The sequence below is a fragment of the Wyeomyia smithii genome, chromosome 1, assembly GCF_029784165.1.
Source record: "Wyeomyia smithii strain HCP4-BCI-WySm-NY-G18 chromosome 1, ASM2978416v1, whole genome shotgun sequence".
In the NCBI taxonomy this organism is placed as follows: Eukaryota; Metazoa; Arthropoda; class Insecta; order Diptera; family Culicidae; genus Wyeomyia; species Wyeomyia smithii.
The window spans coordinates 97672914-97696119 of NC_073694.1; the positions used below are offsets into that span (position 1 = coordinate 97672914).

Genomic DNA, 23206 nt, shown 5'->3' on the forward strand with positions numbered 1-23206 from the left:
TGAACTGTGGTCAGTAGATTTTAGTTTTTTATTCCTGCGACTGGTGGATGGTTATGCATAGGAGAGCAGGCAGTTGGCGGCAGCTATTTTCTGGGAGTTCTATTGCAGTGTCGCACACCGCTTTGCGCTTGGGGTGTAAAACATTCATATGACTCTCGCTTGCGGTGTCTGATCAACAAAATCAGCTTCAGCCTTTTTGCCTGAAGTAAGGGGTGAGTTACCGCTCTTTAAAAAAGAGCGATAGATCACTCACTCTCTTTGAAGAACCAGCTCTTTAGATCAGGTCGTGAGCGGATTGCCCACCTCTAATTGCTTGTATTAGAAGACCTTTCGAAACAGGTCGAATGTTCGTTGTCGTTACCAGGTAGATTTCCTTAAATGTACCAGATTCAAATTAATGTTTGAAATCAAAATTACAACAGATTTGCACATGATTACGGACTTCATGTCAAGTACCTTATATAAATAAAAGATTAAACAACAGTTCCCGAGAAACTGTTAACCGTATCGCTGCTGTTTTAAAAGAAGCCGCCAAGGCAGAAGATGTTGAAGTTGTTTGAACTATGTTCATTGGACTACTTTTTATCATTTATGAATAAATAATTGATGATTTGCGTTTAATTGGTGGTTTTTCATTTCAATTGATATCTGAAATAATTCCTTGAAAAATATTTGAATTACAAAAGTGGGTAACTTTCACTCAGTTTCGTTCATTTGTGATTAATAGCAACAGAGTAAAATTGCTTAGTTTCTGACAAATAGATCTTTACCCAAAAGTGAGTAATAGCACACATACTCTATTTAGAGTACGTCCACTTTTAACGAAACAGAGTGATATTCAACTGAGTTTAGAGTTAAATTAAAACAAAATAAACGATTAACAATTAATCGATTAGTTGAAAAATCGGACATCACTAATCGTTAGCGCTGAATTCAGCGATATTATCGATATAAAGCAATTATCGATATAACCGATAAATATCGATAAATTTCCCATTCACTATTCAAAACTAGGGATGGGAAATATCGACTAAAATCACTATCGATAATTATCGATAATTTCCCAATTCTATCGATAACTATCGATAATTATCGATAGTTTGACAGCTAGAAGCAGATGCAGAGAAAAAACAAAATGTTGCTTCCGTTGTGGACAGGAACAATATTTAATAGTTTATTCGCACACATCGTTCACACTTATGCAAAATTTCGCCGTTGTCCGTATGAGTTAAAGTGAGCGAAAATGATTATCTTTCAATTTTCTAACAATTTTAAAGAGGATTTCGTGTGAGAGCGAACAAGCATCAAAGTGTCTTTCAACACTAGCAAGGTCAATTTATTGTTTTCAGTTCTGGCATCATTGTGGAGTATGCATGCCACCGCGAGAGAATTATCAATAACTATCGATAACGCTGAAAGCTTAACGATTCTATCGATAGCCGGCAACTATCGATATTATCGATAATTATCGATAGGTTTCCCATCCCTATTCAAAACTGGTTTGTTTTGATTCTCGTTCCACGTGGTTTTCGGCTGAGAGTTTTTAGTATTTTTCTATATTGGTATTAAATGTTGGATACTGTAAGTGAAATGGATTTTTCTACTAAGGAAAATGCAAAGAGAGACACGCTTCATAAGAAAGAAATAAGAAATATTTTTGTTCCTCGGTCAAGGTTTGTTGATTTATACTTAACGTATAAAAATATATAGATATCATTTGCAGAAAATCAGCACTAAAAGCCCAATGGCAAAAAATATTTACACCGGTTGTTGAACAACTTTTACTTCATATTAGATATAACATCAAAAACAATCAGATTAAAATTCGTGTCGGACCTGAAACACGATGTTCACAAAATCTTCAAAAAGGAGCAGATTTTGTGCGAGCATTTGTTCTTGGTTTTGAAGTTGATGATGCGCTCGCTCTAATACGGTTGGATGATCTTTTTATTGAATCTTTTGAAGTCAACGATGTTAAAATTTTAAAAGGTAAGCCAAATGCAAAACAAATGACGGCGAAAATCAATCGACCGAATCACGAATAGGCGAATCGAATAAAGTAATGTATCTCGATCGCAAGAATTAAGACTATTTTCAAGGTACATCGCTTTTCATGTCACATTTTCACTATTAATATTACATGTAATTATAAATAAAAAATAAAATACCTTTATCGGAAAAGTCTGTCTAGTTTACAGAAATTACAATTTATAGCAAATCCGATGTAAATTCATTTAAATATATCGTTTTTTTTCTGATCATAAAATTTGTATCATGATCGGACAAGCCATTGGCATCCCTATACCGGGTAACAGTGAATGACAATGAACTTATGTCCTGGGCTCATATTATGTTTATATAGAGTCGCGCAAAGATTAAATCAAAGGAACCAAATCAGTGTCAAACGAGGGTACCAATCCAGCCAGGTCCGGATTTGGGGGAGGGGGGGGTCTAGGGGGCAAATGCTTCGGGCCTCCCGATTGAAGGGGACCCCCTAGCGCTGGGACGATTTTTGTTTGCTCGTCACCGTTACCTCTAAATGTTTTAAGAAAAGAGGGCCTCACAAACAAGTTTGCCCCGGGCCCCCCACCGCCTAAATCCGGCCCTGAATCGAGCAATTAAAATTAAAAAGGTGGTAATGTCAGGAGCGGATGGAAAGTGTTGTAATTAGGCATGATAAAGAATGTGTTGGGAGCACTGCACTGAGCACAACGGCCGATGAGCGCGTTCCCAAACAGCCCCGTCAATGTCAGGAAATATGAGACGATAAAAATGGTAAACAAACAACATAGGCGAAAAAATACAGTTTAGGAGGAAGTTAAAGCGAGAGTTAGAAATAGAAGATTATAAAAGGTGAATAAAACGTGGTTGATCGAGACAGTTGAAGAGCATCTTTTAGGATATTTGCATCCTAATTTGGATTTCTTTAGTTAGCGATGGCTGGCTGGGAAAACCCAGTCAGGTCGCAATAAACAGACTCTTTTGAGTGGTCGATGGGCCAATTGGACTAGGTCCGAAAGCGTCGAGCTCTTAAGTCAGGATGATCTATTATCGGTAATTACATGGGTTTTTATACATATTTAGATTTCGTAACTTATATGTGCCAGAAAGGGTGCTGTAGAGAATAAAAGAGACATGAGACGGCTGGAGTGACCAATACCCGAAATTGCTTATTCTTACTTTATTGACCGTATGTTAAGCGCCTGAGTTTGTTATTTGATGCCTCTGCGTTGCATGCTATCGGCCCTAGCGCGTCGCAAGTAGGTGGAAACGAAAGCGATAGATCGATGCAACTTGGTGACGAGTGTTTTCCAGTTGTGTTGTTTATTATTGCATAACTATGCGTTTTGTGTTTTGGTCGTTGCTTCGGTGCTGGTCGAGTAAATTAGTTTGTTTTCATTGGATTTATATTTTTATGGCACTACTCTTTTTATGGTATGCTACACCATCCCCCTTTGGGAGAATAATGTAATGGAATGAAATTATTCTGAGAAAAAAAAGTCTTTCTCCAGTTGTCTCTTACAGAATTTTGATGTTGTATTTTATGTTTGTTACAGTGGTTTACTTACACTCTCTTTTTTTCATTTTATTTGTACTTATACATAGGTTTTTTGTGTGTGGTAATTATATGAATTGTTGCTCAGGCTTTCATTATTCTATTCATATGGACTGTCATTGTTTTTCCTGTGGTTATATTTGTTATCTTGCAATTTGGCTCTTCTATTGCGGTTATTGTGTATGGTTCTAAATAGTATGCATCTAATTTTTTTCTTGCTTCGTTTTTCACATATACTTTGTCGTTTATTGTTAGTTGAATTGGATAAAGAGTTGTATCAAAATTTTCTTTTCGTTTTTCTTTTTGCCAAATTAATTTTTGTCTTGCTGATTGGTGGGATGTTTTGAGTTTATATTGTAATTCGTTCTTGTAAGAGTTGAAGTTGTAGATTGGTCCGTTGTTAGTTTTAAGTAAATCTTGTGGTAGATTGGCTAGTTTTCCGAAGATCAACTCGAATGGTGTGTATTTATGGTCCGTATGTGGTGTCGTGTTATATGTGAATTCGTAGTATTTTGTCCAGTCATCCCAATCGGTTTGGTGCTCGTTGGTGAAAGATCTCAGATATTCGTTAAGACATCTGTGGTTTCTCTCCAAGGCTCCAATCGATTGTGGGTGATATGGTGTTGAAAATGTTTGTTTTATTTTTAGTAGTTTGCAGATTTGTTCAAGCACCTCATTGTTATATTCAGTACCTTGATCAGATCGCAAACCTATGAAATTTCCGTAGATCAGAATAAATTTTTCTATTAATGCCTTTGCTATTGTTTTTGCTTCCTTGTTTTCAATTGGAATCAGGGATATGTATTTTGTTAAATCGCACTGAATGGTAATGCAGTATCGATTGTTGTTAATTGTTCTGGGTAAGGGTCCTACTGTGTCTATGGAAATGATTTCGAAAGCAGTGGACGGTGTCGTTGTTATTGTCATCGGTTGCTTTGTGTGTCTTATTACTTTATTTTTCTTGCACAATTTGCACGCGTTCACGAATTGGGCAATAGTTTGTTTCATTTTATACCATCTATATTTCTCTCGGAGTCTAAGGTACAGGCGATGTTGTCCTATATGACCTCCTGTTGGTGTATTATGATGGTTGTATAAAATGGTTTGGATATCTTCCGTATTGTTTATAAGGATTGGTTCTTTGTATATAATTATTTTTAGTTTCTTTAATGTTTCGTTCGCAATCTTTTTGAATAGATTGACTGGTATCAGTTTGAAAATTATATCGTCTTCTGATATTGCTACTTTATTTGCGCATATTCCTTTTACTTTTGCTTCGATTTCTGGAAGAGCAAGCTTTAATGCCTGACTTCCATTTTTAACCTCTTGTTGCACTAATGCCGGAAGGGTATTGTTCATTGTATCATTTTTCGATTTTGCTTCTTTATTTGCGCTACTTTGTTTCGATTTGCTTTCAATTCCTAGAAGAGCAAGCTCTGATGCTTGACTTCCATTTCTAACCTCTTGTTGCACTAATGCATGAAGGGCTTTGTTCATTATATTATTTTTTGCGCTGTTTTCTTTTGGTTTGTTTTCAATTTCTGGAAGAGCAAGCTCTAATGCTTGACTTCCATTTCTAACCTCTTGGTGCACAAATGCATGAAGGGTTCTGTTTCTGTTTGAAATTATGTATTTAATTATGTGTTTCTCTACGGCTGTCGACAGTTTCATTACCTTTTTTATTTCCGTAGGATTATTTGTTTCGTAGCATAAGAGTTGAACAGGCGCTTTAATTTCCTTTATTTCTTCATTGTTGTGCTTCTTGATGTTTATTTTATTTTTTGTCATTGACCTAGTGTTAACTAGAAACATATTTTTATTTTTTAATTCTTCCGATGTAGTAACTATACGCGATAGTGCGTCGGCTGCTACATTTTCCTTACCTTTAATATATACAACATCGTAATCGAACTCTTCTAAGTCGATACGAACTCTTGTTAACTTAGAAGTGGGATTTTTCATCCCGAAAAGGTAAACTAACGGTCTATGATCCGTTCTTACCGTGAATTTCTTACCGTATAAGTATGCTTTAAAATAATTCATTGCCCAGTGTATGGCTAATAATTCTTTCAGGATTGTAGGTTTGTTTTTTTCTGCTTGGGTAAAAGTTCTACTTGCGAATGCTATTGCTTTATCCTCGTTGTTGCTAATTTGTGACAACACTGCGCCACATCCGACGTCAGGTGCGTCAGTGGTAAGTGTGAATTCTTTTGTGAAGTCAGGGTATTGTAAGATTTGTGGTGACATCAGTTGATGTCTTAAGGTGTCAAAAGCAATTTGACGTTCTGCTGTCCATTCGAAGGTTATATTTTTTTTTCATTAATTGATTTAAGGGATTGGCAATTTGAGCAAAATCTTTAATAAATTTGCGATAGTAGTTGCAAAATGCAACAAATCTGCGCACGTCGTCAGCGTTTTTAGGAACAGGGTAATTTCCTAATGGTTTCGAATTTTGAATCATCAGGCAATATTCCTTTATCCGTTATTTTGTGACCTAGGTAAGTCACTTCGGTTTTAAAAAATTTACATTTTGCGAGATTTAGTTTTAGCTCGTATTGTCTCAAGCGGTCGAATACTACTTTTAAATTTTGCAAGTGGTGCCTCTCAGAGCATCCGATTACGACTATGTCGTCGATATAAATGAAAGCACGCTCTGGCGTGAGTCCAGCCATTGCGATTGTCATCATCCTTTGGAAACTGTTTGGGCTAATATTTAGTCCGAATGGCAGTCTTTTAAATTGGTAATGCCCTGAATTTGTTGAAAATGCTGTACATCGTCTGGAATCCTTATCTAATGGGATTTGGTGAAAGCCAGACATTAAATCTAGTGTACTAAAATATTTAGCTCTACCGAGTTGATCCAAAATGCTGTCTATTCTCGGCAAAGGGAATTTATCTGGCAAAATTTTTTTGTTTAGTTGGCGAAAATCAATAACCAGACGCCATTTCTTGTCTGAATCCTCCGATTTCTTTGGTACTAAAAGTATCGGTGAATTGTATGACGAAACTGAGGGTTCTATTATTTCCTCTTTTAGCAAGTTTTTTATTTGTTTTTCGATTTCCTCTCCTTGCGCGTGTATTGTTTTGTAGTTTGGTATGTATACAGGAACTTTATCATTTACATTGATGTCCTGTGTGTAAAAATTATTAGTTGACAATCTGTCTCCCGGTAAGCCGGTAAGTAAGCTATTTGGTCGGATGTCACTTTAGAGGAACAATGTTCCGTTATTTTGGTAATGAGTTGAGTGATATTCTCGACTCCTGTAATCGTCTGTCGGGCTTTGCCTGTCAATCTTGTTTTAATAAATTTTAAAATTGTTTCGTGTGCTGTGGTTTTTTGTGCCGTGGTTGCTTCACTAAAATCTTCATCAACAGTGTCTATGAAGAGACTTACTGCGTCGAGAAAAGCGTTTAAGTTATCTGGGGTCCCGTCGTAAATTTGAATGAGGGATGTCCCCAGTTTGATATCGACCTTAGGTGCCATTTTTGTGACGATTTGTGTGCTTATTGTAGATTTTTCTTTTGAAATGTTTATATCGCTATTCGCACTGTGAATGCGGGTTGGTATTTTTAATAAAAAGGTTTTCCTGGGAATATCAGGTTCACTGTCGTATTCCCTATAAATAATTTGCGTGTTATTCAAAATGACTATACATTTGTTAAAGATTTCTTTTAGGTTTGCGTAGTGTTCGCACTCTTCGTTCCATTTAGCCGTTCCTATTCTGTTTTCTAAGGAATTTATTATTCTCTTATATTCCCTGAATAGTTCTTGTAATTGAGAGGTTTTGAATTCTATACCTTGTAGGGTTCTTGCTCTCGATCTACTTTTGTTCAAGTTTATGTATTCCTTTTTTATAAATGACTCTATTTGCTTTAGACGTTCCATCCGTCGATTTATAGTAATAGTTATAAGTCGATTCCTTTCTTGTCGAGTTAGTCATTTAAAGTCATAAAAGGCTCTTCTTTAATAGTCCCCTGAATATAATAAGCTGAGAGTGTGTATGTAGATCGTAAACACCGTTTTCAGTCGTGTAGGAACAGTATATTTTTCATCATGAAAATATTTTTGATCGCAAAAGACTTCAATTTTAAAAGTAAATATTTGAAGGCTATAACTAATTCGTCTTCGGTTTGGCTAGAGAACTTTTACTCACTTTATCAGGATTTTGCGTTTCTTCTTTTTGGTGGTTACTCTTCTAGTTGCTGCTACTATGTTTTTGTGGCTGTTGATGCTGTCGTTATGTTTTTTTTTGTAGTTTCGGCGGCAGTGGTGTTGCTGTTGTTGCTGGTTTGTAACTGCCTCTGCTGATTGCGCTTCTCTTGTCGATTCTCGTGAAGCGAATTTTTCTTGCTGGTTCGCCGACGGGTTTTTTCAGCTGACTTGCTAATATCCGTACGAGGTCCGCGTCGAACACACGTCGTATTCCCCACTGGTGTTGGTTTTGTTGATTAGCCGAGGTGCTTGCCTGCTGCCTGGCTGGTTCAGATGGTGTCGATTTCCTTCGCTGGGTGATTTGGCTGCTTTTTGCCGCGTTTTGCCACCTGTGTATAGCCGCGAGTCTCCTCAAGTTTAATGACTCTAATATCGGTCCGTGTTTGGTGTCCATTATACTGATCCGTTGTTTTGTCATTGGTGTGGCTCGATTGATGTGCCACGCGGTTGCTCTCGCTGTTTGTATACTAGTTGCTTTTGTTGTCGGTGGTGTATTTCAAACTACGTCCAGTTTGTCCATGCTTCTAGCTAACTTGAATGCGCGCTTGCGTTCCCTCCTTTTTAGCATCGAGTATAGTGTAAGCATAAGTTGTATAATTACCGTAGCTGTAATGATGTATATCAGAATTTCGTGGTTCTCGAGTAATTCACTATGGTATCCTTGCGTGTTTACTATGCTTATCTGTGGGTCTCCGTTATGTGAGACTGACGATTTAGAGTTCTTTGTTCCCATTTTGTTACTGGGTTTAGTAAGCTATGCCTATGATTTGTCCGCCTATTTGGTTTTTGTTTGCTTCATGGTGGGTCATAATCCCCATCCTAGTGAAGATTATTAAGTGACCGGTTATTGTTGGTAACAATACTGCTGCCCACTTTGTCAGTTCATTTTTCTTAGTAGATATTGTTTCCATGAACGCACTAAAGTTCGTCGCACTTTTGTTGACTTGCACTAAGTTTTCGTGTTTTTCTTGCACTAGGTGTTCTTCTTGTAGTGCTTTAATAAGTTTTTTCACATGCACATTGTCTTCTAATTTTACGAGGGTGCCCGTTTGGCGAGCCTCTTCCAATTTGATTAGCGTATTCTTTACTAATACAGCCATCTTGGGTTATCCATGGTAATGGTGTTGCTGCGAGGCACTGATTCTGGTATCCATTCTGCTTAGTTTGTAGCACTGCTGTGTATCCACAGTTAAGTATAAATTTTTGTAACCAGTCCCTCAAAGTTCACTTACACAGATTTCTGATTTTCGTTTCACTTCTTGATGACCCACTCTTTTTTTGGTGTTTCCATTCTTCATAAAGGCACAGTTTTTGTCACTTAATTGATGCTTTTCTAAATTGTATGTTATCTCGCAATTTATCAATTTTAGTTTTTTTTTCGCACGCACCTCTTCTTATGCGCAAGTGTCCGCGACAATTCTGCTGTTTTTCTTCCTTAAAACTTTTATTTTCAGCTACAGGAATTTACACTGTTCGCGCGTTTCGCGAACTTCTCTGCAATCCGGTGATTTGCAGGTTTTTAACCGACGGTCGCCATTTAGGATATTTGCATCCTAATTTAGATTTCTTTAGTTAGCGATGGCTGGCTGGGAAAACCCAGTCAGGTCGCAATAAACAGACTCTTTTGAGTGGTCGATGGGCCAATTGGACTAGGTCCGAAAGCGTCGAGCTCTTAAGTCAGGATGATCTATTATCGGTAATTACATGGGTTTTTATACATATTTAGATTTCGTAACTTATATGTGCCAGAAAGGGTGCTGTAGAGAATAAAAGAGACATGAGACGGCTGGAGTGACCAATACCCGAAATTGCTTATTCTTACTTTATTGACCGTATGTTAAGCGCCTGAGTTTGTTATTTGATGCCTCTGCGTTGCATGCTATCGGCCCTAGAGCGTCGCAAGTAGGTGGAAACGAAAGCGATAGATCGATGCAACTTGGTGACGAGTGTTTTCCAGTTGTGTTGTTTATTATTGCATAACTATGCGTTTTGTGTTTTGGTCGTTGCTTCGGTGCTGGTCGAGTAAATTAGTTTGTTTTCATTGGATTTATATTTTTATGGCACTACTCTTTTTATGGTATGCTACAATCTAGCTGACGGTGGTTGGATTTATTTGATTAGCTAAATTAAAGTGTTCTAAATTAACATTAAAGTGCAGCACAGAGCACGATTAACAATTAACCGTTGATGCGAGAGGTGTAAAAAAGGCTAAATCTGCAAAGAGGGAATCACGGAACTAAAATTCTTTGATCTGCCACAGTAAGGCCGATTCAGGAACGGTTTCGCGTATTCAACGGAGTCCAAACAAAATCAAAGAATTTTATCGGTGTTGGACATAACCTCAAAAGATGGCCGAATCGAGATCCAGCAGTTGTATTATGTGTCAGGAAATCGACACAACCGATATGGTCCAGTGCGACGTTTGCGACCAGTGGGCGCATTTTAGCTGCGATGGAGTCACCAGGAAAATAAAAGATCACCCATGGAGTTGTCTGAAATGCAGTAACTCTCTGCAAGTACCGTTGCAGAAAAAAGGTGCTGCTGCCGGTGGAGCAAAAAAGACCTCTTCTGATGGGAGGAAAAGTTCGCGCTGCGAAAGTGGTTCGGTGAGTAGTGCTGGCGCTACGCTCGAAGAGTCTTTGGATAAACTTCAAGAAGAGATGAAGGCCAATAAGAAGGCTATGGAGAACGAACGCATTCTGCGTACAAAACGGCTCGAAATGGAACGTATGCTGAAAGAGAAACAGCTCCGTATGGAAAGGGAGTTTCGCGAGATAGAACTGCAGCAAGAGCAAGAATTACAGGCATACCAGTTACAACAAGAACAGCATATACTGGATCAGCGTTTGGAAAGAGAAAAAGAATTTCTGGAAAGGCGGTTTAGAATGCGTGGAAAATTTGATACGGCGAAAATAAGACTTGAACAAAACTATGCCGATGCCATCGGAGAAGAAAGAGATGAAGATGTGGGTGGTGGCTCAGTCACTGGTAGCGACGAAATATTCAGCCAAAAGGTGAAACAGTGGCTTGGTGCTCAAAGGTCCGTACGCTGTTCAGACAATCGGAGACTGCTTAATTCCACTGCTGCGTTGTCTGAACCAATAATCACGAACCAGATTAATCGGAAATGAAACAAGAACCAGAGGGGGTCGATTACAAGACTTTAATCGTGTTTCGAACCAGCATCAGCAGGGATACGGTGGGCAAAATGGCAACGATAATGATTTGGTGCGGTTGAGTGCAGAGGAAAGAATGGCACTGACAGATTTCCGCATGGGACGTATGAGACGCGAACCGGTTTTGGAACCAGCAGAGCTTTCTCAAGCGCAAATTGCGGCCCGTCAATCAGTGGCCAAACAATTACCAGTGTTCAGGGGTGAAGCCGAGCTCTGGCCAATATTCATAAGTAGCTATGAGTACACTACTCAAGCATGTGGGTTTTCTAATCTAGACAATCTCAAGCGACTGCAGGACTGCTTGAGAGGAGATGCTCTTGAGGCCGTGAGAAGTCGGCTAGTTTTACCCGATTCGGTTCCCGATGTTATCCGCGACTTGCAAAATTTGTTTGGGAAACCGGAAAAACTATTGAAGACGTTGTTAGTTAAGGTACGCCAGGCCAAAGCGCCAAGAGCTGATCGTCTAGAGACGTTTCTACATTTTGGTATCACAGTTAAGCAGCTGTGTGACCACTTAGAAGCCGCGAAACTCGTAGACCATTTGAACAACCCTATGTAGGTTCAGGAGCTGGTAGAAAAACTTCCCCCCAACTACAAGTTGGAGTGGGTTCGCTTTAAACGGAACAAAACTGGTACCCCTCTTAGAGTGTTTACCGAATTCATGAACGGCATCGTATCAGATGTCTCCGAGGTCAGCGAATTTTCCGCATCTGATCTCACTGATCGAAACGAACGCTTTGATAAATCAAGGTCAAACAAAAGAGAGTTTGTTCACGTCCACAATTCGTCATCTAGCAAAGGGGAAAAGGTATTTACTACGAAAAACGAGACACCATCTGTGAAAAATGAAAAACCGTGTTGGGTATGTCGGAGAACCGATCACAAAATCAGATTTTGTGAAGACTTTCGCAAACTCAACGTTGCGGAGCGTGTGAAGATTGTCTAAAAATATAAATTGTGTGAGTTGTGTCTCAACAACCACGGAAAAAGTCGTTGCAACTTTAAAATACGTTGCAATTTGGCAGGCTGCCAAGGAAACCACCATCCTCTTTTACATCGTTGCGAAGAAGCCGTACAGATTATGGAAGCGCATTGTAACGCTCACAATCGCCTAAATCGTTCGATTATTTTCAGGATGCTGCCGGTAACACTGCATTTTGGAAACCGAAAAATTGACATTCTTGCCTTTTTAGGCGAAGGGTCGTCTATTACTCTTGTAGAAAATACAATCGTAGACAAGTTAAAGGTGACTGGGGTCGTCGAACCTCTAGTCGTCACGTGGACTGGAAACATGAAGCGTTACGAAAATGATTCCAAAAGAGTGAATTTGAAGGTGTCCGCTAGGGGGTCTGCCGAAAAGTTTCTATTGCGAGAGGCACGCACGGTTGGAGAACTTATTCTGCCGAAACAGGAGATACACTTTAATAAAATCGCAGCTCGGTACCCCCACCTGAAGGGCCTACCGGTCGCGGACTACTGTAAAGAAGAACCAAAAATGATCGGACTGGATAACATGCACGTGTTCGCTCTACTAGAGTCCAAAGATGGTCAACCAGGTGAACCAATTGGAGTTCGATCGAAATTGGGCTGGACAGTATATGGCCCGGAGAAACGGTTTTCGTTAACTGGAGCGCTTGTAAACTTTCACAGTGATGGAGCAGCAACCAATCAGGAGCTACACGACATGATACGCCAACAGTACATGCTGGAGGAAACCGGTGTCACACCAGCAGGAATGCCAGAGTCCGCTGAAGACTGTCGAGCGCGTGAACTTTTGAAAGCCACCACGATACGTGTAGGTGACCGTTTTGAAACGGGCCTCTTATGGCGCGATGAGGATATAATTTTTCCAGATAGTTATCCTATGGCGATAAAACGGATGGAAGCGTTGGAGAGAAAATTATCGAAAAATGCAAAGTTGCGTGACAACGTTATTCGCCAGATCGAGGAATATCAAGCTAAGGGCTATGTACACAAATTAACGGAAGAAGAACTCACACGTACACATTCATCAGCAGTATGTTATTTACCACTGAACGTGGTTGTGAATCAGAAAAAACAGGTAAAATACGGTTGGTTTGGGACGCAGCAGCATCGTTCAATGGAGTGTCGCTCAACAGTCAGCTGCTAAAAGGTCCTGACTTATTGACATCCCTAGTCGCAGTGCTTCAACGTTTTCGTCAACGATCTGTGGGATTGGCGGAGATATCAAAGAGATGTTCCACCAGTATTTGATCAGAGCACAAGGTAAGCAGGCGCAGCGGTTCGTATTTAGGTCCAGTAGAAGTGAAGCTCCGCAAAAATTTGTCATGGATGTTGGTACCTTTGGAGCAACGTGCTCCCCGTGTTCGGCGCAATATATAAAAAATTTGAACGCGGAACAGTTTGCTGATCAGTACCCTGAAGCAGTAAGAGCAATTGTTGACAATCATAATGTTGACGACTACTTTGATAGCGTCGTCACAGTGGAAGAAGCAGTACGACTAGCGAAAGAAGTGAAAATGATACACTCCCGAGGAGGTTTTGTTATACAGAACTGGGTATCCAACTCGATATCGTTCCTACGGCAGATGGGTGAGCGGAGCAATAAAGATGCGGTTCACTTTAATAAAGATAAAGAAACTGGAACTTAGAGGGTCCTAGGAATAATCTGAGAGCCAACCCAGGATGTGTTTTCATTCTCCACCACTCCACGAGAGGAATTAGTTGCTGCTTTAAATGGCACAGAAGCCCCTACCAAGAGGATGGTCCTCAGCTGCGTCATGGCCATGTTTGATCCTCTGGGGCTCCTGTCTCCATTCACTGTCCTGGGAAAGATGTTGGTTCAAGACCTATGGAGAACAGGTTGCGGATGGGACGATAAAATCGAAACCGAATGTTCGGTAACCTGGACGCACTGGATCAAGTTGTAAGTAGAAGTTATTTTGAGAGAGCTCAATCCCATCACGTACGGGATCTGCAGCTTCACATTTTTACTGATGCGGGGGAAAAGCGTACGGCTGCGTGGCATATTTCCGTGCCATCATTGATGAGGAAAAAATTTGTACGCTAGTCATGAGTCGCACAAAGGTTGCTCCGCTGGAACAACTAAGCGTTCCCCAGCTAGAACTTCAAGCGGCGGTACTAGGAGCTAGACTGGTGCGTACGGTTCAGGAGAACCATAGCTTCAACATCCAGCGAACATTCCTCTGGACCGATTCATGAACAGTATTGTCCTGGATCAAGTCGGATCAGCGAAAATATAAACAGTTTGTGGGATTTCGCATTGGAGAGATTCTCAACAGCACAAAACTAATAGATTGGCGTGGACACCAACGAGGTCGAACGAAGCCGACAGGCTGACGAAGTGGAGGCGGGATGTAGAGCTTAAATCGGAAAGTAACTGGTTCATGGGACCAAGTTTTCTGTATGATGATGAGGAGAAATGGCTGCAACAATGCCAACCAGCCACCACGAGAGAAGAGCTACGGGCACAATTTTTGTTCCACGATATAGTTTTAGAGGACAGTCTGGTGGATGTTAATCGGTTCTCCAAATGGAATATTTTAGTGAGGACAATGGCATGCATTCTCAGGTTTGTATCAAACTGCCGAAGACAAATGCAAGGTCTTCTGGTAGAGACGCTGAAGGCAACGAAGAAGCAAGCACAGATAATTTTGCCAGCAAAGTACCCGATAATTCGTTCACCGTTGAAGCAGAAGGAGTTCCAACAAGCCGAATGGCATTTATTACGTGCTTGTCAGGCCGAAGTGTTTGGAGACGAACTCAAAACTTTGATAAAAAATCGGAACCGCCCAGTGAATAAGTGGGAAGCGTTGGAAAAATCAAGTCCATTATATAAATTGACACCGCTCATCGATGAGAACGGTATAATCCGGATGGAGGGTCGTACAGAGAAAGCCGAGTTCTGGCCATTTGACTTGCGTTTTCCAGTAATTTTACCGAAAGATCATCGTGTCACAAAATTGATAGTTCTACATTATCACGTACGCCTCGGCCATGGGTGCCGAGAGACGGTTAAAAATGAGATTCGTCAGCGTTTCCATATTCCTAAGGTTGGCTCGGTAGTACAAAAGGTTTCTAAAGAGTGTCAGTGGTGCAAAGTTCGCCGCAGTCGCCCGCAAGTTCCCCGGATGGCAGCTCTACCGGTGCCACGACTTCAACCGTTTCGTCGACCATTCAGTTTCGTTGGCATTGATTACCTGGGCCCGGTTAGCGTTTCTGTGTCTCGCCACAGTGAGAAACGTTGGATAGTCGTGTTTACTTGCTTCGTGACACGCGCTGTTCATTTGGAAGTGAGTGCAAACCTGAAAACGCAGTCTTGTCTAATGGCTATTCATCGTTTCATGGCTCGCAGAGGACCACCGCAAGAATTCTTTTCCGATAACGGAACCAATTTGAGAAGAGCCAGCAAGGAATTGGTGAGACAAATCAACGATATCAACAGCGATTGTGCGGATGAATTGATCGACTCGCGCATGAAGTGGACTTTCAACCCACCTGCCGCCCCTTACATGGGCGGTGTTTGGGAGCGCTTAGTGAGGTCGGTCAAGGAGGTTTTGGATACCTTAAACGACGGAAAGCGGTTAACAGATGAAATTCTGCACACCGGTGACGGCAGAGAAGACCTAATTAACTCGAGGCCGCTAGTTTACGTTCCGCAAGAGGTGTCAGAAGCAGAAGCACTTACTCCTAATCACTTCTTGCGTGGCGTTTCACCAACCGAGGCACAGATGATTGCACCTCCGCCACATACAGCGGATACGTTGCGGGAAGCGTACAAACGTTCGCAGGAGTTGGCGCAAAATATGTGGGTACGATGGATTCGGGAATATGTTCCCTCATTGAACCAGCGAGTAAAGTGGTACCGAGAAACGAGAATGCTGAAAAAAGGGGACCTGGTTTACTTGGTCGAGGGATCTAAACGGAAATCTTGGGTGCGAGGAAGAATCGAAGAGGTCATAACAGCGAGTGACGGACGAGTACGGCAAGCATGGGTTAGAACGAGCAGCGGTTTGTTTCGGCGTGCTGTTGCGCAGTTTGCAGTGATCGAAATAGACGAGGAAGATGAAGGTAGAACCAGACCGGAAGTGACCCCCGGACCAGGTTTACGGGTCGGGGAAATGTTGGGAGCACTGCACTGAGCACAACGGCCGAGGAGCGCGTTTCCAAACTGCCCCGTCAATGTCAGGAAATATGAGACGATAAAAATGGTAAACAAACAACATAGGCGAAAAAATACAGTTTAGGAGGAAGTTAAAGCGAGAGTTAGAAATAGAAGAAGATTATAAAAGGTGAATAAAACGTGGTTGATCGAGACAGTTGAAGAGCATCTAGCTGACGGTGGTTGGATTTATTTGATTAGCTAAATTAGGAGATAAAAGCGACAGAAAAGTTAAAATTAACATTAAAGTGCAGCACAGAGCACGATTAACAATTAACCGTTGATGCGAGAGGTGTAAAAAGGGTAAATCTGCAAAGAGGGAATCACGGAACTAAAATTCTTTGATCTGCCACAGTAAGGCCGATTCAGGAACGGTTTCGCGTATTCAACGGAGTCCAAACAGAATGTGTGTTTTTCCGTAGTTTTAACTACATATTTTAAATCCAACATTAAACCTGAACACTGGTTCAGTTAAATTTAACACAACGTCACCGCTGTGATCTTTCAAAACTGTGTAGGGGGAAGTAGGTAAAGACGGACACTGCGGGTAAGATGGACACTTTTAAAATTTCACAAACTAGAATGTATTGCGATAGTTGAGTGATGCGAATACCTTCTTTGTAGTGTGTTAATGCTTTTGAGATGCATTGTCGGTTTTCAGCGAGCAAACTGTCAAATTTATAAGTAAAACAAAGAAAATTTTCGCGAACGCGTTCTTTGATGTAATTTTCATTCCATGGAAAATAGTGGAAAACTCGTGAAACATATATGTTTTCATTTATTTCCGATAGTAAGTGTTTGATTAGTCTTTCCTCGGTTTTCAGGTGAAAATCTAGCAGATTTTCGATGTTCCGATAAAGAGCTACGATCGTTTGAAAAATTTACAGCCAGGTCGGGCAAGACGGACACACTAAGGTAGGCAAAGATGGACACACGAATTTTTCAAGAATTTTCATATGTAATATTGGTTGTGTACTACAGATGTTTACAAAGTACACCCGCGAGAGAAACCAGCAGATATTAATCACTTCGCAGTTAGATTAGGCCATACAGGCCGTAAATTTTTGTCTTCATCATAAACAACCCTTCCAAACTCTTCACGTGATGTATTAATTGGACTCTAATAACGTGGAGTAGTATATGGCCATAACTTAACACACAAATCAAAAGAATCCGTAACGTACTACATCTTTTTAGTAAGTGTCCACCTTTACCGTCGTAGTGTCCATATTACCTACCCCAGGTGTCCGTCTTTCCCAACCATGTCAAAAATCAGCAATTTTTTATCATATTTTTAAAGACCCAAAACACATACAACTTTGGGCAAGTTCACTAACACCAAAAATAACTATAACAACAAATGTTCCTAAGTTTCAATTTGTATGACTACTGCGAATAGCAATACCTGAGTAATTATTTAGGTTAATCCTTAGGGAGTCCGTCTTTACCTACTTTCCCCTACCTTGTGAAGAATTTAAAAAAATGTATTCGCTTATGCATGGTGGAAAACAGAACTGTATAGGGGCCGTTCCTAAACCACGTGGTCATAAAGAGGGGGGGGGGGGGGTAAACACGGGGGGTATGAAAAGTGATCAAAATATGACCGACCACGTGGTTAAGGAACGGCCTTATATATATATATATATATATATATATATATATATATATATATATATATATATATTATATATATATATATATATATATTATATATATATATATATATATATATATATATATATATATATAATAAGGCCGTTCCTTAACCACGTGGTCGGTCATATTTTGATCACTTTTCATACCCCCCGTGTTTACCCCCCCCCCCCTCTTTATGACCACGTGGTTTAGGAACGGCCCCTATACAGTCTGTTTTCCACCATGCATAAGCGAATACATTTTTTAAATTCTTCACAAGGTAGGGGAAAGTAGGTAAAGACGGACTCCCTAAGGATTAACCTAAATAATTACTCAGGTATTGCTATTCGCAGTAGTCATACAAATTGAAACTTAGGAACATTTGTTGTTATAGTTATTTTTGGTGTTAGTGAACTTGCCCAAAGTTGTATGTGTTTTGGGTCTTTAAAAATATGATAAAAAATTGCTGATTTTTGACATGGTTGGGAAAGACGGACACCTGGGGTAGGTAATATGGACACTACGACGGTAAAGGTGGACACTTACTAAAAAGATGTAGTACGTTACGGATTCTTTTGATTTGTGTGTTAAGTTATGGCCATATACTACTCCACGTTATTAGAGTCCAATTAATACATCACGTGAAGAGTTTGGAAGGGTTGTTTATGATGAAGACAAAAATTTACGGCCTGTATGGCCTAATCTAACTGCGAAGTGATTAATATCTGCTGGTTTCTCTCGCGGGTGTACTTTGTAAACATCTGGTAGTACACAACCAATATTACATATGAAAATTCTTGAAAAATTCGTGTGTCCATCTTTGCCTACCTTAGTGTGTCCGTCTTGCCCGACCTGGCTGTAAATTTTTCAAACGATCGTAGCTCTTTATCGGAACATCGAAAATCTGCTAGATTTTCACCTGAAAACGGAGGAAAGACTAATCAAACACTTACTATCGGAAATAAATGAAAACATATATGTTTCACGAGTTTTCCACTATTTTCCATGGAATGAAAATTACATCAAAGAACGCGTTCGCGAAAATTTTCTTTGTTTTACTTATAAATTTGACAGTTTGCTCGCTGAAAACCGACAATGCATCTCAAAAGCATTAACACACTACAAAGAAGGTATTCGCATCACTCAACTATCGCAATACATTCTAGTTTGTGAAATTTTAAAAGTGTCCATCTTACCCGCAGTGTCCGTCTTTACCTACTTCCCCCTACACAGTTTTGAAAGATCACAGCGGTGACGTTGTGTTAAATTTAACTGAACCAGTGTTCAGGTTTAATGTTGGATTTAAAATATGTAGTTAAAACTACGGAAAAACACACATTCTGTTTGGACTCCGTTGAATACGCGAAACCGTTCCTGAATCGGCCTTACTGTGGCAGATCAAAGAATTTTAGTTCCGTGATTCCCTCTTTGCAGATTTACCCTTTTTACACCTCTCGCATCAACGGTTAATTGTTAATCGTGCTCTGTGCTGCACTTTAATGTTAATTTTAACTTTTCTGTCGCTTTTATCTCCTAATTTAGCTAATCAAATAAATCCAACCACCGTCAGCTAGATGCTCTTCAACTGTCTCGATCAACCACGTTTTATTCACCTTTTATAATCTTCTTCTATTTCTAACTCTCGCTTTAACTTCCTCCTAAACTGTATTTTTTCGCCTATGTTGTTTGTTTACCATTTTTATCGTCTCATATTTCCTGACATTGACGGGGTGGTGATATATATATATGTATATATATATATATATATATATATATATATATATATATATATATATATATATATATATATATATATATATATATATATATATATATATATATATATATATATATATATATATATATATATATATATATATATATATATATATATATATATATATATATATATATATATATATATATATATATATATATATATATATATATATATATATATATATATATATATATATACATACATATATATATATATATCTATATATATATATATATATATATATATATATATATATATATATATATATATATATATATATATATATATATATATATATATATATATATATATATAATACAGGGTGTTAGGTAGCTCACTTAAAATCCTTCAAGGGGTGATAGAGGACCCTATTAGATGAAAAAAATCCTTCTACGCATATGGTCAAAATTCAACTACTGCAGAGTTATTCACTTTTTCAGTTTTCGGTTATGTTTGCTTTTAACGCGGTCTAGCACAAGAAGTGTGATAACTTGCTCAAATCTGTTGGTTTCGTTGGAAAGCTGAGAAAATTTTGTAATCAATAGTGTCCTAAAAACGTCCAACTAGATGAATTAAGCAGTAATTAGATAGGAACAAATGTGAAATCAAACGCTTTTTGAGAACTAGACTGCAATTTTCTGTGTTAAATGTGTGATAAACATCGATTTTGTAATTAACCAAATTAAACATTGAAGTCTACTCTACAAGTTTTTCTTTGACCCCAAGCATCTAACTCTTTTAGTTTAGCTGCTATTTCACTTTTAAAGCAATAAGCTGCGCTTTCATTCAACGACGCGTCTACGTATAAGAGTGGAACAGAAAATTGTGATCCTTTCAACACTGACTACCTTTTTCCAGAGAGGTGGAAGCGACAGAGGTTGGTGCTGTTACCGAAGGCGGGGAAACCGCCAGGGGACCCATCGGCATACAGACCTATCTGTCTGCTGGACACTGCGAGCAAGATGCTTGAGAGGATCATCCTCAACAGACTGGTGAAGTACATAGAGGGTGTAAACGGTATGGCAAGTAACCAGTTCGGCTTCCGGAAAGGTAGGTCCACGCTGGATGCTATTCTCTCTGTCACCAAGACGGCAGAGGTAGCACTTCAGCGTAAGAGTTGGGGCATTCGCTACTGCGCACTCGTCACGCTCGACGTGAGGAATGCGTTCAACAGTGCCAGTTGGGACTCCATAGCGCTCGCGCTTAGGAGCATCCACGTACCGGTGTCGTACAAGATCTTGGAAAATTATTTCCAAAATCGAGTACTAGTTTACAACACGGAGGAGGGTCAGAGGTGCGTCCCAATCACCGCAGGGGTGCCGCAAGGTTCCATCCTGGGCCCGGTACTGTGGAATGTCATGTATGACGGAGTGTTGAAACTAAAGTTCCCTGTAGGGGTTGTGATCGTCGGTTTCGCAGACGACATAACGCTAGAGGTTTACGGCGAGTCGATCGAAGAGGTCGAGTTGACGGCCGCGCACTGCATACGCAAGGTCGAAGACTGGATGCACTCTAGGAAACTGGAGTTGGCGCATCATAAGACGGAGGTCACGGTTGTGAACAACCGCAAATTAGAGCAACAGGCGGTGGTCAGAGTCGGTGACTGCACCATTACCTCAAGGCGTTCCTTGAAGCTCTTAGGGGTAATGGTTGGCGATAAGCTCACATTTAAGAGTCACGTCGACTATGCCTGTAAGAGGTTTTCAACGGCCGCTGCAGGACCATCTCGAATGATGTCGAATAGGTCAGCTGTATATGACAACAAGCGTAAACTTCTTGCCAGCGTGGTTTCGTCCATACTTAGGTATGGTGGGCCAGCGTGGTCCAAAGCGTTAGGTACCAACAGTCATCGTCGTAAACTGGAAAGTACCTACAGGCTCATGTGCCTGAGGGTTGTGAGCGCGTACCGTACAGTGTCATACGACGCAATCTGCGTCCTGTCCGGCATGATGCCTATCAGCATAGCCATTAAGGAGGACGTAGAATGCTTCGATCAACGTGACACAAGGGGTATACGAGGCACCAGAAGGTCATTCTCGATGATCAGATGGCAGCAGGAATGGTCCAATTCCGTAAAGGGTAGATGGACGCATCGACTTATTCCGGACGTATCCGGATGGGTCGGGAGGCGCCATGGAGAAGTTAACTTCCACTTGACACAGATTCTGTCAGGTCATGGTTGCTTCAGGCAGTATCTACACAGATTCGGGCATGCGGGGTCCCCCATGTGTCCCGAGTGCGCGGATGCGGAAGAGACTGCTGAGCATGTCTTCTTCGTGTGCCCTCGTTTTGTGCATGCGCGGAGCGACATGATGGTAGTGAGCGGGCCAGACACCACTCCGGACAACCTAGTTCGGAGGATGTGTAAAGACCCAAACATTTGGAGGGCGGTTTGTACAGCCGCCTCTCAAATAGTTTCAGAATTGCAAAACAGGCGACAGGTTGACCACCGACACGCCAGTGTTAGCTAACGGCCAGTCTCCAGGTTAGTTAGCTAAGTTAGCAAAGATACCTAAAGAACCAAGAGGGTGCTCAGAGCACAAAAGCCGCTCCCCGAAGCAATACCTAGCGGTGGTCCCGGGGAGTACTATGGGCTGGAGACTGGAGGGGTTTTAGTGGGTCCGGTCACTGATTCAAACCAACCCCACACTCCCTGAGGTGGGTCACCTCAGGGGTTTGGTTGCAAATTTCCCCTCCACCTGGAAGAAAAAAAAAATATATATATATTAAAAAAAAAAAAAAAATAAAAATATATATATATATATATATATATATATATATATATATATATATATATATATATATATATATATATATATATATATATATATATATATATTTGTTTTTAAATAGTTTATTTGACACGGCACGATACAATTTATGTTTAACTGAGCCAAGTACATTTTTTTTTTAAATTCTAAATTAGCAGGGAAAAGAGGGAGGCCTTTTCTTGATTCTCGCGGCCGACTACGAGCTAGTGGGAATTTAAGGTGAGAGGAGGGGTGTTACAATTTAGTTTTTAACTATTTTATATTACATAATGTATTCATTTGTACGTGGCTAACCAGTGATGTTCTATTTGAGCAGTTTTGGTCATAGGTGTCTGTGTAATTATAGAGATGCCGAGTCTTCGTTTTAGTGTCTCCAGCCGGGTGTATCATTCTCTTTCAGTTTGTGACAGAAATTGTATTCTAGCAAATAGATAAAAGAAATCAAATTTTAATGCCAGCATTTTTTATAAACCCGTATAGCTGTGTCATGTACTGGAGATCACCGCTTCCCAGAATGTCTCTAACGGGTACGTTCGGTTGTTTTCCTCGGGCCCGAAGGGAATCTATAAGCTCAGACCTAACACCACAGTATTCGGTACACGACCAAACAACATGCTCGATGTCATGGTAGCCATCGCCACAAACGCAGTGATTACTGTCTACAAGCCCTATACGAAAGAGATGCGTGTTTAACGTGTAGTGATTGGACATTAGTCTGGACATCACGCGAATGAAGTCCCGACCTACATCCAACCCCTTGAACCATGCTTTCGTCGATACCTTAGGAAAAATGGAATGTAGCCACCGTCCCAGTTCATCTGAGTTCCATGATGATTGCCAACTGTTGAGTGTTCTCTGACGCAAAGTGCTATAAAATTCATCATAAGCAATTGGTCTTACATAAATATCGC

General features: G+C 40.2%; 1 protein-coding gene across 1 annotated transcript in view; it reads left to right on the forward strand.

Moving 5' to 3' along the window:
* The first annotated feature begins 1260 nt into the window (after positions 1–1260).
* The window catches only part of LOC129718724 (RNA-binding protein pno1), a 44695-nt gene continuing 22749 nt past the window's right edge, over positions 1261–23206 (forward strand). Inside the window, exons 1-2 of the mRNA XM_055669768.1 lie at positions 1261–1673; positions 1724–1989. Coding sequence (XP_055525743.1) covers positions 1570–1673; positions 1724–1989 — 370 coding nt within the window. The 5' untranslated portion in view covers positions 1261–1569. The remainder of the gene's footprint in view (positions 1674–1723; positions 1990–23206) is intronic.